General features: G+C 33.8%; 2 protein-coding genes across 2 annotated transcripts; one reads left to right on the top strand and one right to left on the bottom strand.

The window, feature by feature from the left end:
• Positions 1–9,248: 9,248 nt before the first annotated feature.
• On the top strand, positions 9,249–12,491 carry LOC142531087 (SUMO-conjugating enzyme SCE1). The gene is made up of 5 exons (XM_075637113.1): positions 9,249–9,488; positions 9,601–9,684; positions 11,330–11,482; positions 11,594–11,707; positions 12,226–12,491. Exons 1-5 carry the CDS (start codon positions 9,420–9,422, stop codon positions 12,286–12,288), a joined length of 483 nt encoding a protein of 160 aa, XP_075493228.1. The 5' UTR covers positions 9,249–9,419; the 3' UTR covers positions 12,289–12,491.
• A 3,649-nt stretch (positions 12,492–16,140) lies between these two features.
• LOC142530668 (uncharacterized) lies at positions 16,141–18,644 on the bottom strand. Its single transcript, XM_075636487.1, has 3 exons — positions 17,928–18,644; positions 17,175–17,454; positions 16,141–16,889 (listed from the first exon to the last, which is right to left on the bottom strand). Exons 1-3 carry the CDS (start codon positions 18,642–18,644, stop codon positions 16,141–16,143), a joined length of 1,746 nt encoding a protein of 581 aa, XP_075492602.1.
• Positions 18,645–19,209: the final 565 nt, after the last annotated feature.

Here is a 19,209-nt window from a genome sequence, read left to right as displayed (position 1 = left end):
CTGGCGACTACCTTACCCTGCTGCCCAAGCTACATCTCTGTACTTTTATCACTCGGATCACCGACCACTATGTCTCCAATTGAATGGGGTTCAGTCTCATTATCAGGAACGGGTCCGCAGGCATCATGTTTTTTTTTTCCGGCTTCAGAAATATTGGCTCTTGGAGAAAGATTGTGGGGAGGTAGTTAAAGCAGGATGGGGTGCTCAAACTGATTCTAGGTCAGTTCAGGGACGCCTCCTAAATTGTACAAATGCGCTCCGGGACTGGTCTAATGCGCAATTTAAATGCATGCCCAAACAGCTTAAGGAATTACATACGCAATTACAGAATCTACGAACAAGTTGGAATTGGAGGTCATCTATTGCGCAAATACAGGATCTCGAGACTGGGGTTGAAAAACTTGTCACCCAAGATGAGTTATACTGGAGGCGAAGTCGGGTATCATGGCTGAAGGATGGGGATCATAGCTCCCATTTTTTCCATACGTCTGCGTCCAGGAGACGGGTACAAAACACTATTAATGGACTAGTCTCATCTCATGGAGATTGGTGCACAAATAGCAATGGAATGTCAGATATTGTTCTTGAATACTTCAGCAACTTGTTCAATTCAGGTAATCCTACTGATGTCGATATGATGCCTGTCTTAGGCACTGTAATACCAGTCGTGGATAAACATATGAACTCTATTCTTTGTGCTATGTTCACAGAATTGGAAGTCTGGAGAGCCCTATTTGATATGCACCCAGACAAAGCACCAGGTCTGGATGGAATGTCTACACTCTTTTATAAAAAATTCTGGCATATTGTAGGTGAGGATGCTACTCCTGCTGTCCTCCATATTCTTAATGATGGGGCCCCTATTGATCGATGGAATGAAACCATCGTCACTTTGATACCGAAAACCCCTAATTTGGTGCTCATAAAAGAATTTAGACCAATAAGGCTTTGTAACGTTCCTTACAAGATAGTGGCACGGGCGCTAACTAATCGTCTAAGGCCGGTTATGTCGACATTGATTGAGGAGTTCCAGAGTGCTTTTATACGAGCAGAATGATCACATATAATATCATTGTGGGTTATGAAACAATACACTGGCTGCATACTAGAAAGTCCGGCAGAGTTGGGTATGCGGAGCTTAAACTAGACATGAATAAAGTGTATGATCGATTGGAATAGGATTTCTTGCAGGCTATGATGATTCGATTGGGTTTTGCGTCAGAATGGGTTGATAAGATTATGGGGGTGTGTGCGGACAATGAGATATTTTTTCCGGATAAATCAAGAAGTTGTTGGGCCTATCACTCCAAGCCGTGGAGTACGACAGGGTGATCCTTTGTCGTCTTACTTGTTCGTATTATGTGCCCATGGCATGTCTAGACTTTTCACCGGTTATGAGTCTAGAGGGCTAATCTGAGGGGTGATGATTGCTTCAAACTGTCCGGTGGTGTCTCACTTTTTTTTCGTCGATGACAACCTTGTTTTCTTTAGGACTACAATGGAAGACAGGGCTCGAGTAAAAGAATGCTTATACCTCTATGAACGAGCTTCAAGTCAAATGATTAACTACAAAAAGTTGGCACTCTCTTTTAGTCCAAATACAAACCCGTTAGTGATGGAGAAGATCATATATATTCTCACTATTCCAGTTGTTCAGAGGCATGAGATTTATTTAGGTCTCCTTACCGTATATATGCAAAGTAAGTGGCTTCAGTTTAGATACTTTGTGGAGAGAGTAGTGAGAAGGATCCAAGGATGGGAACACAAATATTTCTCTACTTGAGGTAAGGAGACTTTGATTAAATCTGTTATTCAGGCTATTCCAACATAGCTATGAACTGTTTCGAAATACCCAAAGCTATATGTGATGAGATTGAGATGGAATGTGCCAAATTCTGGTGGGGAATGGAAAATGGGAAGCGGAAAATACATTGGCGGACTTGAGACCTACTTTGCAAGCCTAAAGTGAAGGGTGGGATGGGTTTTCGAAGAATGGAGGATTTCAATCGAGCACTTCTTGCGAAGCAACTTTGGAGATTGATTGGATATCCAAACTCTCTGGCTTCTCGAGTTCTTAAGGTGCGGTACTTTAAGCATAGGAGTGTGATGGAGGCGAGCCTAGGGAGCAACCCATATTATATTTGACGATCAATTTTATGGAGTAGATGAATCCTAGAGATGGGACTTCTTTGGAGAGTAGGTGATGGCAAGTCAATAAAAATATTTAATGATAAATGCATACCAAGTATGTATTCGAATATAGGGATGTTGGATGGTCTATGGCGTAGTGATTCAACGGTGAACACCTTGATAAAGGATGGAGTTTGGGATGTTGACTTTATTTTGAATAATTTTAATACATGGATAACTGGGGAGATTATCAAGATTCCACTGCCATCAAGGAATTATTGCGATACGACATTCTGGAGATTTGACAAAAAAGGGAAGTACTCGGTTCGCGGCGATTACCGCTTTCAACAAGGTTTATTTACACAACCAGAAAATTGTTCGACTATCACTTTGCAAACATGGTGGGCATTTCTTTGCAGTGTCTCCCTTCCGCCGAAGGTGCGTATTTTTTGGTGGCATATTTCTCATGATATTATACCTACAAATCTAAACCTGCTAAGACACCATGTCCCGATTCATGGAGCATGCGTGCTCTGCTACATTAATCATGATACAACACACCATTCACTATTCTTTGTGAGCCATCCAAGAACATATGGAAGGATACTGATTTCTATCACATGATGACATTGGCAAGAGGGAGCAATATAATTGATTTTTGTGGTTGGATGCGAAATAATATATCGAAAGGTGGGTTTGAAAAATTTGTTATCCAAATTTGGGCCATTTGGAAAGAGAGACAATTTCTGATTCATCAAAACAGTAGACTCGAGATGGCAGATGATGTCTCTTGGAACTTGACCTTTCTAACAGATTTTCAGAAGGTAAAAGCTCTTGATCACCAAGCTGTTACGGCCCACAGAGAACATGCAGAGAAGAGGTGGGAACAACCAGCTACAGGCACCCTCAAACTTAATGTTGATGCATGTATTAATGAAAATTCGAACTGCTACAGTGTAGGTGGTGTCCTTCGAGATTGTTAAGGGAGATTACTACTGGAATTTGGAAAACAAATTACTCAACCCTTATCTGTTGTTCATGGTGAGTTATTGGCTATTCGAGATGGTCTTAAGTTAATTTATGAAAAGAGTTTTCAAGATGTTCAAGTTGCATTGGATTCTGTATTTGCACTGCAAGCAGTCAAAGCCTTACAAAAAGACCTTGGATATTCCTGCATGTGTGCAGCTGATATCAGCATCTTGGCTCTTGCCACAGTTATTTCTGACATTGTCTATGAGCCTAGATCGACGAATAGAGTAGCTCATTAAGTTGTAAATTTTGCTTCTTCATACCCTTCACCCTTTGTTTGGTTGAACGGCGGATTCTCATTTTGGTTGGTCGAGTTTGTAATGAACGATTTATCATAATAAAATTACAGACTTACTTTTCAAAAAAAAAAAAACAATAGTACCTTTATCAGCTGATACATTTTTCCCATTCTTCCTACCTCAATTATACTTAATAGCTTTAACAGTGGATACCTTTTTTTTCTCATTCTTCCTACTTCAATTATACTTAATTTCCTTCGTCTTCTTCATGCCAATTCTAGCAAATTTCTCCATTATATTATAAATTAATTAAAGACTCTCAAAATTACTATAGGATTTACCTGTAGTAATGATAAGATGATCAAATCCACCAAGAAGTTATTGAACTCAAAATTTGACATGAAAGATTTGGGCTTAGCCGATGTAATCCTTGGAATTAAAATCCATAAAACATCAGAAGGACTAGCCCTAAGTCAGTCACATTATGTTGACAAAATACTTGAGAAATTCAATAATGATGACTCTGCATTGGCTAGAACCCCGATAGATATCAGTCAGCATCTATCAAAGAATTGAGGTGAGAGTATGTCTCAATTAGAATACTCTCGAGTCATTGGAAGTCTGATGTACATACAAGAGCAAACATAACTTATGCAGTAAGCAAATTGAGTAGATTGACGAGTAATCCATGAGTTGAACACTGGAAATCAATTATCATATTGCTAAGATACTTAAGGTTCACTCGTGGTCATGGGTTGCACTACACCAGATATCCTAATGTTATTGAAGGATACAGTGATGCAAATTGGATATATGATATGAAAGACTCAAAATCTACAAGTGGATTTGTATTCACTTTAGGAGGTACAGCAATTGCGTGAAAATCTTCTAAACAAACTGTAATAGCTAGATCCACAATGGAATCTGAGTTTATAGCTCTTGTTAAGTGTGCTGAAGAGGCTGAATGGCTGCGTCACTTCTTAGAAGATGTTCCGGGATGGGAAAAACCAGTGCCGGCTATATGCATACATTGTGATAGCCAATCTGCAATTGGAAGGGCACAAAATAAAATGTATAATGGTAAGTCTAGGCATATACGTCGTAGATACAATACCATTAGACAACTACTCTCAACTGGAGTTATCTCTGTTGAGTATGTAAAGTCAAAGGATAATATAGCGGATCCGCTAATCAAGGGATTAAACAGAGAGTTAGTTACGAAATCGTCAAGGGGAATGAGGCTCAAGCCTATAGAATAAATTGGGGTTTTTTTTAAAATATTATAAACTAATAAAATCATTGTAAAAATGTGGCAAATTGTGATGTTTTGTAAAACTAGTATAATCCGGGACAGTATGTCCCGGATTCATATATTTTATTATTTTTTTTAAAAAAAAAGAAAAGAAAGTGGGGGCACAGCTTTAAAAAAAAAAGGGAGATCGACGACTGTTTGTGCAAAACCGTCGCTATTGGCGACAGTTTAACTAAAAAGCGTTGCTATTGGCGACGATTTAACCAAAAATCGTCGCTAAGGCAAATCCGTGAAAGCCTGTCACGGATTCTAAGAAGTCCTGTCAGTGTTTTTCTTCCTTTAAGTACAAATGCGGGTATTCTTTCCATCATCGTCGAAAATAATTGTTCCTCATATTCATTCTCGCAACTTATTTCTTTCATTCGATTTATATGTGCAAAATCCATCTTTTCTACTTCGATCATATATTAATATTATTTGTTGATTTCATCGTCCATTTCATTTGAATAGATACGAAAATGTAATTATTATTTAATTAAATTAAGTATATTTATTATTATTCGAAAAATTCTAAATTACAGTATTACAATTCCAATAATACAATTAATATTATAACTATTGTTATTACTTAAAACTTAAAACTGGTATAATGAACGGGCTTTTTTTAAAAAATATTATGAATAAAAAAACTATAACATGTGAAGTTATTAATGTAATTACAAAATTGTGTATTAAAATTTTGTATTTATTAATAATTCTGGTTCATTGCAGGTACCATATTTATTATTTTTTTAATATTCAAACTATTTTTTAATATCGCGATTAATATTAAAAATATATTATTTAACTAAATTATAGTTAATCATATAATGTTAGTGAACAAAATTATAATTACATTAATATAATATAAATAATACAAACAAAATATTAAAAAAATTAATTAAATTATCTTCTCGGACGTAATTATACGGAACTTGTAATAATATCAACGGACGATGCTAATATCTGAAATAAATGACAAGTATTATAAAATAAATTACACAAAAAATTACTTCTTAATATATAATTATAATATTATCAACGAAATTAAACATTACATCTTCGTATCTCTTCAAATGAAATGGACGATAAAATCAACAAATAATATTAATATATGATCGAAGTAAAAAAGATGGATTTTGCACATATAAATCGAATGAAAGAAATAATTTGCGAGAATGAATATAAGGAACAATTATTTTCGACGATGATGGAAAGCCATATCCGCATTTCTACTTAAAGGAAGAAAACACTGACACGGCTTCTTAGAATCCGTGACAGGCTTTCACGGATTTGCCTTAGCGACGGTTTTTGGTTAAACCGTCACCAATAGCGACAGTTTTGCACAAACAGTTGCCGATCTCCCTTTTATTTTTTTTCTAAAATCTGTGCCCCCACTTTCTTTTCTTTTTTTTTTAAAAAAAATTATGAATCCGGGACAGTAAGTCCCGGATTGTACTAGTTTTACAACACTTCACAATTTGCCACATTTTTACAATAATTTTATTAATTTATAATATTTAAAAAAAAACCAATAAATTGGTGCAAAAGAAAACCCAACCTACGCTGACTGAAGATCCCGAGAACTAGGTTCAATGGGACAACCTAATCGCACTAATTTGGAGAATCACTGTGGGGGTTATCCCTAGTCCATTCCTATTATGAAATAGTGAATGTTGAGGATAAGCTTACGGCTTTTAATGATTTCGATAAGAAGCAATATAGAATCACCTATGTGAGAGAGAAGTGGGGCCACTTCGAAGGAATTGCAGGGCTCAATTCTAGACCCTCTTGCAGAGCCAGGAGTGTGTTCATGGCCAAAACGAACACAATAATGAGAACTTAATAGTATCAGGGAGAGTCTTGTGTGAAGTATATCACAATTCACACAAACGGATGTACAGTTCAAAGACATCACATCTACTGTCAACCAGTGAATTAGTATGTTTTCACAAAGGAAGGTTCAAAGGTTAACATCTACCTATCCTATGCAAGAATCAACCTGTTGAACTTTATCAGAAAAATCCTTTCGTATAACTTTCAATTTCCATTCATGTGGGAGATTGTTGGATTAAATATGAGGTTTATGAGCTTGAGGTTTATAGGCTTTTCAATGTAAGTGAATGAAAATTTAGAAAAGTGGGTTTGTCCCACATCGAAAAAATAAAGTGGTATAGTTAAGTTTATATTGTGTTATACTTTATGGAGGTGTAACAATGAGCACGTCGGCGCAGGTGGGTGCAAATCATGGGCCCGATTTGCAGTGGAAAAAAGCTTGACTTGTGTGCAAGCGTACGAGCGCGACCTGGGTGCGTCGAATGTCGGACCGATCAAGGCAAAAATCGCCTAGCAGTCTATGGCATCTTTTGTTATTTTTTTCGGTTGAGACCTTTCACATGCCCTTGAGACCTTTCACATGGCTTGGCTTTTGGTGCTTCGTCTCCCCAACTCTTGGTACTTCATCTACCATCTTTAAGACAAACTTTGGCCTTTCGTATGGATGGTATTGACATATATAAATAGGGGATGTGCCTAGCCAAGAAAGACACACTGAAATCAACTTTCTCCTGCTACTCTGTGTTCTGCTTCTGCTCGTTTTGCTGCACTTCTGCTCCTACTCCGTCCACTGATAAAGTTCAGGTACTGTTTTGTTCGCTAGCATAGTGGTTTGTGCGACATCACTGCGGGTCTGTCCGTTGTATCCTGGGAAACAGACGTCCGCTGAAACCTCGAAGCACATATCGGAGGGGACGAATCTGTTTTAAGTAAACTGTACATACTACAGGCCTCGATTTGGTTTTGTTTTCCTTTGCACAATAATCATACTATAAATAACACACTTGTTTCGGTTACTGTTTTATCATTACAAGTTCGTTTCTACACTACTCTTGTTAGTATTTTTCCTAACAGTCTATTCAAGCAGTCCAAGTAATTAGAGATCACGATGAGATACATACATAAAATTTATCAATCCAAACATAAACTTAAATTTTTCTATGTATGAGAAATGACCCATTAAATTTCTAATTACCTTGATCAAGCCAAACATACCAAAACTTACTATCATCCTATAACCTGATTAAACTTAGAAAGTTACCACATAAAAGAACCAGATTGAGATTATTCTATGCTATTGTCTCGAGTATTTTTCTATTTATAATTTGGTCAAATGTTAATCTCTCGATCAGTCAACATATATGCGATTTTCATAAAAATATGAGAGACTCATTTTATCTAAATATTAGGAATAAAAGAGAGACCGGGAAAAATTAAAAAAAATAACACTTCCGACGTACCCTAGATTATCCCAATTTTGCGACAACCCTGAGATAATTGTTGAACAACCTGCAGTGCTGCACCTTCATCTTGAGACATGTTTGCATCATCCCATTTCTCCACCAGTGGGCCGACATCTGTTCCATAATTTGTTTTTTTTTTTTAAAAAAATTAATTAGCTCTCTTTAAGCTGCCATTATCCACTTAATCAGCTGAAAGTATCGAATCATCTTCAATTCAAAAGAAGAAAAATTATCAGTGGAACACCGAAACATAAATCGAGAGAGGATTTGACAACAAAGACATTTTACAAATTAAAAAAAAAATTTATCGATCAAGGGGATGGATTTGAAGTCTGTGGCCATGGAGCTCTTCTGAGTTATAACCTCTCTCTACTTCGCTTCTCTTCTGCAGGAGCAACCGAATCGGAATGGTGAAATTTTGCTAGATTCTCCCTCGGTGATTCCAGTGGGCCCTTTTTACATTGGGCCAACTATTCACACTATCGGGCCTTTTATCTTAATATTTTATACTGGGCTGTCTTGACAGGCCCGATCTAAGTTGAGAGTACATGTATGATCTTCATAATTTATTTTATACTATTTTTTTTTAACACAGATTAAAAATTTAGTTGAAAAAGAAATTTTAGAAAATAATTTGATTACCATTTTTAATGTGTGTTTATACAAATGATTTGTTGTTTTTCCATTAGTTAGTTAATCACAAGACTCCAAATTAAATAGAAGTATATTAGGAAAAATCAGAGAAGAAATATGACTAAATTTCATAGATATTTATAAATTTGATATATCAAAACGAGCTGACGAGACGGAACAACCTGCAATCTATCATTAGGTATGCGGAGCACGGATGGGGCCTCCAAATGGTTAAACAAAACCGATCAGTCTTGGGTCACGGGTTAGCCGGGTTGGTCCGTCTATTTTTTTTTAATTTAAAAAATGATAAAAATATTTCAAATGATAAAAATAAATTGTAATCAAACAGTTGAGTTGAGACGGAGAAAAATCCGGACAGATCACAGAAGAAGTACAAAAGAACGCGTATATTTGAGGTTGATTCGACGTTTTAAAGATGTCCCGCAGTTAAAACGACATATTTTGGGATTCCCGCTATGATTTTGTAAATTATTATTAATTTATGAAATAAACTATAATCCATGGTTTTCCACGCGGGGTGACTTACAGTGGCGTGGTATTCACGCAAGCATTAAAATTAGAAGTAGAAATAAGAAAAGTCACACTACAACATTGATTTTCATCCACACGATTCTATGAGATCCAATCTCAACCGTCCCTTCACAGGAAAATAACTTCTCTCTTGGGTATAAAGCGAGCACTGGAGCAGGTGGGGATGGGCTGCTGCTTATCTTAGACCCTTTGCCTTTCTTCTGCCATACGCACAAGAGTAATTTTAGTTTTAGTTTTTGGAGAAGGATGTCTGGAGGTATAGCTCGCGGCCGGCTCATGGAGGAACGCAAAGCCTGGCGCAAAAATCACCCTCATGTTATTTTTTTTTTCCTTTTTTGGGATTTTCTCCTGTTTTTATTTGGGTTTTTTGATTGTGGTTTATTTTGTTTGGGTTTGTGTAAAATTTTGTTTTCTTGTTTTTTTTTAGGGTTTTGTTGCTAAACCGGAGACCCTTTCTGATGGTACTGTGAACATGATGATTTGGCACTGCACAATCCCTGGTAAGGCTGGGGTAAGTCTTTCGTACTTCAATTTTTTCATTCCTTGCTGGTTAACTTTAATAGTCTTTACTTTTTTTGTTATGAGGTGTATTTACTGCTGTTTTAATGGCATACAAGTGTAGAAATTTCCGGGAATCTCAGGTTCTATCGCGGAATTTAACGGTGTTTGAAGCGTATGTATGAGTCGCTTGATGATGTAAAGTCACTGATTGTTTAATAGTCTTTGTTGAAACTAGGATCTCAATTGATTTGGGCTATTAGTGTATTTTTGTGCAAAAAAAAAATATTCTCTTAAGATTAAGAAATATATTCTGGATGAATTGGGAAGGGCAACAGTCTGTCTTGTGAATTCAGTTTAGTATAGAAATTACTACCTTATTGTTGGCGTGGCATGCAACAACGCTTTGTTGCATTTTCTAGTGGCACTTTTGTATTGAATTTTGTTGGTGGAACCGCAAACGATTTGGATTTCTTGGTCCTTCATAATTAGGTTGATTCTTAGTGATGGAAAATACTTGCAGTGATGACGATGGAAAAAAATTCATAGACAGCTTGCCAGAAATGCTAGATGTTACTTTTGTTCTGACTAGGATGTTCTTGAAGCTAATGGTTAATGATCTTAATTTAGAGTGTTGTTGGTAATCCAGTGTCTGAAATATAAAATTGTCCACCTTATAAAGAGACATCAAAGAACCAATTTTGGGGTGTGTTGTTTCAGCAATTGAACTTGAATTTGTGTCTGGTTCTTCTTTTGTATGAATATGATATATATGTGCACCCTTTATGGGTGGGATATGGCATAATTTGGCTCTATGTTTTCTCATTTCTTACTCAAAAGTTTGAAAACAGAAATATCTTTCAGGATATTGTCTAGGTTGCTATGTAGTGCATTGGGTAGCTCCATAGTTCTTGGCAATGTGTCTTCGCTTGATATTTTTAGCCTCTTTTATGTGTTAATTAATAATTAATAGGGGAGTTACGAGTTGGGGTGCAGTTTGTGGAGACTATCTTTGCTCAACGCTTGAATAAATGATGCATGTATCATGGTTTAATTTTTTACTGGAAATCGAGCCCACGTTTTGCATGTGCAAAGACATTTTATAAATTATCAATTACAAAATCACTGGGTTATTTCACAACTCTAGATTAAATTTTTGAAAAGAGAAATATAATCACATAATAAATTTTTTGGTAAAAATTTTCAATGGAACTATTACATTTTTTTGAACAGTACTATTGGGAATAGAAATTTACCATTTACTCGGAATAGGTGCTCATATATTAGGTTACACATTTTAGATGCATATTAGAAGTATTAAGCTGGTATAGGATACATAATTTACCTAACTATTCTTTTTATTTATATCTTTATCAGTTATTTGAGTTGGATGACTTGAGGGTAATTTGTGTACCACAAATTTTGTATACGCAAATAGTGTTTCCCCAATTCAAGTTAGCTTATAACAATAGATATATAAATATGTGATTATATTGTATTTCCGAGTTTAATCACATATATTCCTTGTGGTCGAGGTTGGGATTATTTTTATCGATATACTTTGGAGTTTCAACTCCAATCTTATGAGATGCTCGTTCTTAATAAATTGAGAGAGATAAACCTTGGTTAGAACTATTTAATAATTAATGGTTTTGCAGACGGACTGGGATGGTGGTTATTACCCTCTCACGATGCACTTTAGTGAAGACTATCCTAGTAAGCCACCGAAATGTAAATTTCCCCAAGGTTTTTTCCATCCAAATATATATCCCTCTGGAACTGTCTGCCTTTCAATCCTCAATGAAGATAGTGTAAGTATATTTTGATTGCTTTTTATTTGTGATATCAGTTATTGATTAATGCCCATTTCAATTATAAAAAAAACACTTGTTTCCCCCCCTGTTTCTCATATATATTTATAGGGCTGGCGACCAGCCATCACTGTGAAGCAAATCTTGGTTGGCATCCAAGATTTGTTGGATCAACCAAATCCATCTGATCCAGCACAAACTGAGGGTTATCATCTGTTTATTCAGGTAATAGATATATAAAAAAATTTGTTTTTTTTCTCCATTTGCATTTCATTCACTGATTTTTTTTTAAAAAAAAATTGCATTGACAATTACTTGGATCTGGTAATTCAAGAAATAGTATTGCAAAACTTCTGTTTTTTGTTGTCTTATTGTTATCACTTGCTGAATGTGAAACTTGTTTGTTTCCGTTTTGTGGACTGATTAGATGTACCTTCTTCCATATCACATAGCATTCTTGAATCATCTCATTATGTTATTATTATCACCTGATGAATATGCAACTTGTTTTTTTTTATTAAATTTTGTGGACGGATTCCGTAGACCTTCCATATGAAATAGCATCGTCTTGAAAGTTCAGATGAAAAATTATGCATGCATTCAATTCATCCAAGATAAAAAAAAATTCACGTTCCTAAGCCCGCTCCCGTCCTCCTTTCATTCAGTTCATTGATTACCATATTTGTATATTTTTCTGGAATTATTTGGTGATCAAGAATTTCTCCGTTGTAACATGCATGCAGGACACAACAGAATATAAGAAGAGGGTTCGACAGCAGGCGAAGCTGTACCCATCCCTCGTCTAAATACAAGTTTGTTTTAATTTCCAATTTGAACAATATACTGTGGAATGTTACTATGTATTGGAACTTGCCATGTTGCTGGTCGATTCATGTTAGTGGTATATTCACTTGTCCAGATTTACTCTTTAACAAGCTTCTCCAAACTCTGTGTAAACCATGTTCTTGGTGTTGGATAATTGATGATGATTTTGGTTTCCTATTTTTCATTATGTCCGATTATTGTGTTTTATATTTTGTGATATTTATATGTGTGTGCATGTTTGCGTGTGTCGAGGTGATTCATTTCTAGGTTAAGAGAGTGTTTGGCAGAACTTATAAGCTCTTTTGAACAACTTATAAGTTATTTTAGAACTTACACGCTCTGGAATTTTGTTTGGTAAATGTCAAGAAGTTATTTGACAACTTACAAGATTTTTTAAAAAAATATGTAACCCCCTGCCTTTTTTATCTTATAAAAATAGTAAATTGTAGGGATAAAACTATGAAGGGGTGGGGAAATTTTTTTTAATACATGAATTTTTTTTTTAATACATAATAAGTAATAGGGCATATTTATTTATACAAAATATCCAACATTTTAATTGAATATTTTTATCCGTATCTTTCCAATATCGCTTTCAGCCAGCCAACAAAAAAAAAGGGGCCAAGCTATTTATTCTCAATAAATCGATAACAATGGAGACCTCGTGCTTTCACTTTCTCATACAAATAGGAAGTGATGAGTTTTAATATAATATGTATATTAATATTTGGAAAAAAATGACCAAATTTGTTTTGTAATTAGTTACCTATTTTAGGTTCTGATATTCTATGTATTTAAATTTTGTTTTTCCTTTCAGTTTTTTTTCCGTAGCAGTGACATGACACTAAAAATTATTGACATGAAACCAAAATTTGATGGAATGTAAGAGCATATTATTATGTTCGATGTCTGAGTCACTTTAACATTCATGTGAAATATAAATTAAAGAAAAAAACTATGGTAATAAAATCTTTTTTTTTACAAATTCGAGAACAAAATCTCAAAATAAACTTTAAAAACTAAATTCGACTATTTTTCTATATCGATTGTTGAAGAGATGTGTTGTTTCTTTGGTGTATGACTGAAAAATATATCACTTTTAACATACAAATTAGCTCTTCTGGTTAGAATTGTCAAAATAGATCGAATCTATTGGGTTGGTTGCCCTCCGTACAGCCAAATAATGAGTTGTGACAGATTGTGCATCAACTCGTCAAACATAACTAAAAATTCACGTATTGACCCATACCGCACAGCCCAATTCTGTCAAATATACAGATTGCTTGAGTTTACAATTTCAACCCACCCAAATGGCAGGATAAATTCCTAACCCGCCATTTGTTACCAACTGTCATTTATAATTTTCCCCGAATTCGATCCATTTAATTGGATTGAGTGATTATTATAATTATTTTTAAGCATATATGATAGATATTTATTCCATAACGAAGTATATTATCATAAATCTAAATCAAACATAAAATTTGGAATACAAAATAAATGTGTCAAGACGGTACGGAATATACTGTTAAAATAGTAATCATTAATATGATTAAAAAAATTCATAATTAAGGTGGTTCTGTTTTTATTCATTACAAACAAATTGAAACAAACTATTTAGACAAAAACTTGTGTGAGACGATTTTACGGATCATATTTTGTGGGATAGATATCTTATTTGGGTAATCCATGAAAAAATATTACTTTTTATACAAAGAGTATTATTTTTTATTGTGAATATCGGTATGGTTGACCCGTCTCACGGATAAAGATCCGTAAGACCGTCTCACATGAGCCATACTCAACTATTTATCCCCTTGTTTGCACGTATTTTTGGAAAGATTATGTGTTTTATTTTTCGTTTTTTCCCCTTGTTTGCACGTATTTAAAAGAAAAAAAATTGGAACAAAAAATAAGGATTGTAAAATGATTTTTAAATTTTTTGAGAAAAAAATAAACCTATGTTATTTAACCAAGGGTCAAAAATATTTTTATACGTAGAAGAAAAAACAATTTTCTATTTGCCGAAATAAATTAAAATAACATAATTAAGTAGTCTTTTTAAATAAATAATTAAAATTTTATATTTATAAATATATAGTTAGAAATATATGAAAAGTTATTTACAATTAACCAAGTGTGAAAAAATGAAAATATGTGATAAACATAGAAAAGGTCAGGCAGGCATAGTAAAATTATTAAAATACGAAGCGTATATAGTTTTTTTATATAATTAAAAAAATTAAAGAAAATGGGATTTAATATGAAACAGGCAGGAATAACTCAAAATATAATAATAAAACATGCAAGAGGCAAGGTTCAAAAACCGCGAAGCACGTGGAAGCGTGGTAATGAAGTTTCAAAATTTTTAAAGTTAAAACGATATTAATATAAGTTTAAGGGTAAGAAAGTTTTTATAAAATTTTATTTATCTCAAAAAAATAAATAAAGTTGACCGTTCATAAATATTATACATTTAAGTGTAATGTATTATCTTTTTTGTTTCATTGTACTGGTTTAAACTATTAGCATTAGCATCCCTTGTAGGTCGTAAAATGACAAGAGTATGTTTCTTGTGGGACGGTCTTACGAATCTTTATCTATGAGATGTGTCAACCCTACTCATATTCACAATAAAAAAGTAATACTCTTATCATAAAAAGTAATATTTTTTCATGGATGACCCCTATAAGATATATGTCTCACAAAATACGACCCGTGAGACCGTTTCACACAAGTTTTTTGCCAAATTACAATATTTGTCGCATATTTATCGTCACTATATTTAACTATCTAAATTTGTATATTACTAACATTACTTGTTGGTGTAATTTTTAATTTATATTTCTCTTCTTCTTATTAATCAATCTCGTTTTAGGAAAAAAGTCACTATTACTAACATTACTTGTTGGCGTAATTTCTAATTTATATTTCTCTTCTTATTAATCATCTCGTTTTAGGGGGAAAAAAAACCACGCTTAAACGATATTAAGCGTGTTTAATGACTCTTATAATGAGGATTTGAAATATTTTGATTTTGTTGAAAAATATCTTAAAATTTAAAATCAACTAGTATTTCACTCGTGCGATGCACAGACATTTATTTTTTCTAATTAATTATTAAAATTAGTAAGTATGATAATCTGTTTCACTTTCTATATAAAATGACGGTTTAACAAACTGAAATGTCTATTGTTTTCATATACATATAGATCTTAACAATGAAACATGAATAAAAGAGCTATTTTTGTATTTCGGCTGAAAATTAATATCACACTTGTATTATACAATGAATGAGATAATGTGTTTATCAATTATATCATATACACATATAAATTTATGTACTATATACAAAACAGTAACTGGAATAAAAATAATATGATTTTAATTTAAATAAAGGGTCATAATCTAATTTGAAATTTGAAAAGTTATCGAATTGACATGATACAATAACATACTCAGTATAAATTGGTACAATAACATATAAATTATATATTAATTATTAAACATTAATTATGTTAAAAGGATACTTACGTTATATATAATTTTCTCATTTAGCAAATTCATTTTGGGAGATTTTACTAAATTGAGCATACAAATTTGCTTGTGTATAGATATGCGATGCACAAGATTTTATTTATATAATTAAATATTAAAATTATTAAGAATGCACATTTGAATAAATAATTAAAATTAAAATACTAATAAACTAAATGGATATAGATCATACAATCAGAAAACAAAAATAAATTACACATTTTGAAAAACTTCTTTAAATACAACATTTGTCGTTGATTTTTTCGGGTTGCTATCACTATCACATATCAAAAATTTTAGACCCTTAGGATTCGTAACTCTGGATACAGCAACGTACAACTGACCATGACTAAAATAGGGTTCTTCAGAAAAATTCCTACATAAGACAATGATTGCCCCAGACTTTTGTTTATTGTTATTGCGTATGATATAATCAAAGGATACTGTCTTTGTTGAAATTTAAAATGAAGTCTTGGATCAGAAGGCGTCAATGACATTTTTGGAATAAGCACTTTATGACCTGCATTACTGCCAGTTAGAATTTGTCCTTCCAAAACATGGTTTCCGAGCCTTGTCACGATCAATCTAGTGCCGTTGCATAATCCAAGAGAATGATCGATGTTCCGCAGCAACATAACCGGAGTTCCAACCTTCAAATTTAACTCGTGATTCAGTACTCCATAACATCTTATTCCATTTAAGAATTCGGGGGTATGAAAATCATTCAGCAGATCAACATTTTTATCTGACTGACACGTCTTATCAGAACTTAAATACAACCTTCCTTCTAAATGGTTTAGAGATATCATGTATTCATTTATGGACTGAACGACATCAAGTGTTGGTGCCAAAATAGCTCTTTGCTGAAAATATGCATTATTGTTGAAATTGTTGTCTAAAGACGGATACGTACTCTCAACTATTGCTGCAATAGAATCATTGCAATCTTTGATAAAAAGTTCATCAGGAATATCTATGGTCGCATAACCGTCATTCTGTTCTCCAATTGCTCCAATTTTTCCATATCCTAAATTAGCGATCCAATCTGAATTTTTTTTTTATTTTAGCACATTCTTCATCAGAACCTAAATTCTGTCATTGCATATTTTTCGTCAATCTCAAAACTATACAAGTCTCCAAAGATATGAAGAATTGATAGTGGCGTGAACAATATCTTGCCTACTGCCTTTTGGAATAACATGCAATATTTGTCGAAAATCGCCACAAAAAACAACCGTTTTGCCTCCAAAAGGCAAATGATGTCTCGAAGAATTGACAAATCTCATTATATCTTTCATGCTTTTATCCAAAGCTTCAAAACGAAACTTACGTTTCATTGGAGCCTCATCCCAAATGATAAGTTTAGATTTTACAATAAGCTCTGCAAGATGACTCTCTTGTTTGATATTGCATGTTAATTCTTCATTGGGATTAAATGGAATTGCAAAACGGGAATGAGCAGTTCTTCCACCAGGCTGTAGAAGAGATGCTATACCAATGAATGCCACATTCAAGACAATTTCCCCCTTCGATCTCAAGTATGCAGACAGAGTCTTCCAGACAAATATTTGTCCAGTACCTCCATATCCATATACAAAGAATACTCCTCCCTAATTTGAAACAACTGCTTTCATTATTGTGTCATATACGTGACGCTGCTCGGAGTTCAAATTATTAATGAGTTTATCATGTTGTTGCAACAAAGATCTTCTGTCAAACCGCAACTCATGATATATTAGTCTATTTGGTGAAGACTGAAAATATTGATCACTGGGAAAATGCATTGATTGGAATTCACGTAAACTTTTTCCATAGCTTTGCAATAGTTTTTCAATATCAACCAATGCATAACTTCTATATATATATATATATATATATATATTGAAAAAAAACACATATATAAAAAATTTATTAATTCATGCATACCTTGGTGTTGCAGCAAGTTAAGTCGTTTATATAAAATATCATCAGATAAATATGTCAAACATGACTCCCAAACAACTTCAGGTCGGCTGATACAATTCGATGATAATAGAGTAGCAATTAAAACTCTCAGAGATTGTGCTGAAGCCCATTGACTTGCCTCAATAATGCAGTCGATATATTCCTTGTCATCATTCAACAATCCTAATGCATAGCAAGCATCGCGAAATGAACGGTATTTAACACTGTTAACAAAAGTTATATCATCATAGCACGTGGCGCCACGGTTTACATTGAGAAGACATCTTAAATAGTACATTTCCCCACAACCGGGAGGAACGTAAAATATGCGTCCGATTGAAAATCTCTGTTTTCGGGGAACGAATTCTCGTGTTTCTTGCTTCCAAACAAACTTCATTGGTAATTCGGCATATGTTAATTCTCTTGTCTCTGGATATTTCTTATTAGCTTCCATCCAAGCAAGAAACATGCTCTGGTTAATAGTAGGTCTATCGAGAACAGTACTGATTTCATCTGAATCTGAAAAAATAATATTTTGTTCATTCGGAAGATGAAAGCTCAGACGCTCGACATGTGGATCTCTGTATTGAATATCAAATCCAAAAATTCTCCACGCAGCCTCACACGGTGAAATATATCTGCAGTCGTAGTACATATTAACTTCATCAACATTTTTCCCTAAACTATCATCATCCGAGCTCTTATAGAATGAGGCAGTCACACCATCATGTCCTTTATTTATGTACTTGAACAAATATTTGATAGCTCGAGATTGATTGCACCATTCTACATTCATATGGGCTCCGTACCGAATTAACAAATAACGATTATGGGGAACAACAAATCTGTTCTCCATATTAACATCATTCTTGATAAATGTTCGCCCGTTATCTTTGCGTCTATAACTTGGTTATCCATCCTCGTCAATTGATGTCACTTCAATGAACTTTTTAGGAAAATGCTTTGTACAAAGACCGTTAGACATGCATGGAGAGTTCTTTCTTGTTTCGCCGCATGGACCGTGTATCATTAGATCCCGTACTGCACCATAATAAACAGGATCATTTTTTTCATCAGGAATTTCAGCAGAAATGATATGATATATTGCCTCTGCTGCTGGATATTTGTCTTCTTTACAGAAGAAAAGCAAAATGTGGACGTGCGGTAATCCTCGCTTATGGAATTCCACGGTGTATATTACTAACAATATGAGAATAAGAATTAATTATATTTTATAAAATATATTAATTTTGGTAAAATCCAAAATACTAGTACATTATATATAATTACAAAAAAAATTTAATTTTTTTACCTGCTTTAACATTTTCAAATATTTTATTCTTTCGAAGATCTTTAATCAAAGCATCCAACTTCATTTTAAAGATTCTGCAAACAATATCTGGACTGCATTAATTATTATA

The sequence above is a fragment of the Primulina tabacum genome, chromosome 17 (genome assembly GCF_025594145.1).
Source record: "Primulina tabacum isolate GXHZ01 chromosome 17, ASM2559414v2, whole genome shotgun sequence".
Taxonomy (NCBI): Eukaryota; Viridiplantae; Streptophyta; class Magnoliopsida; order Lamiales; family Gesneriaceae; genus Primulina; species Primulina tabacum.
This window is presented reverse-complemented; position numbering and strand designations above follow the sequence as displayed.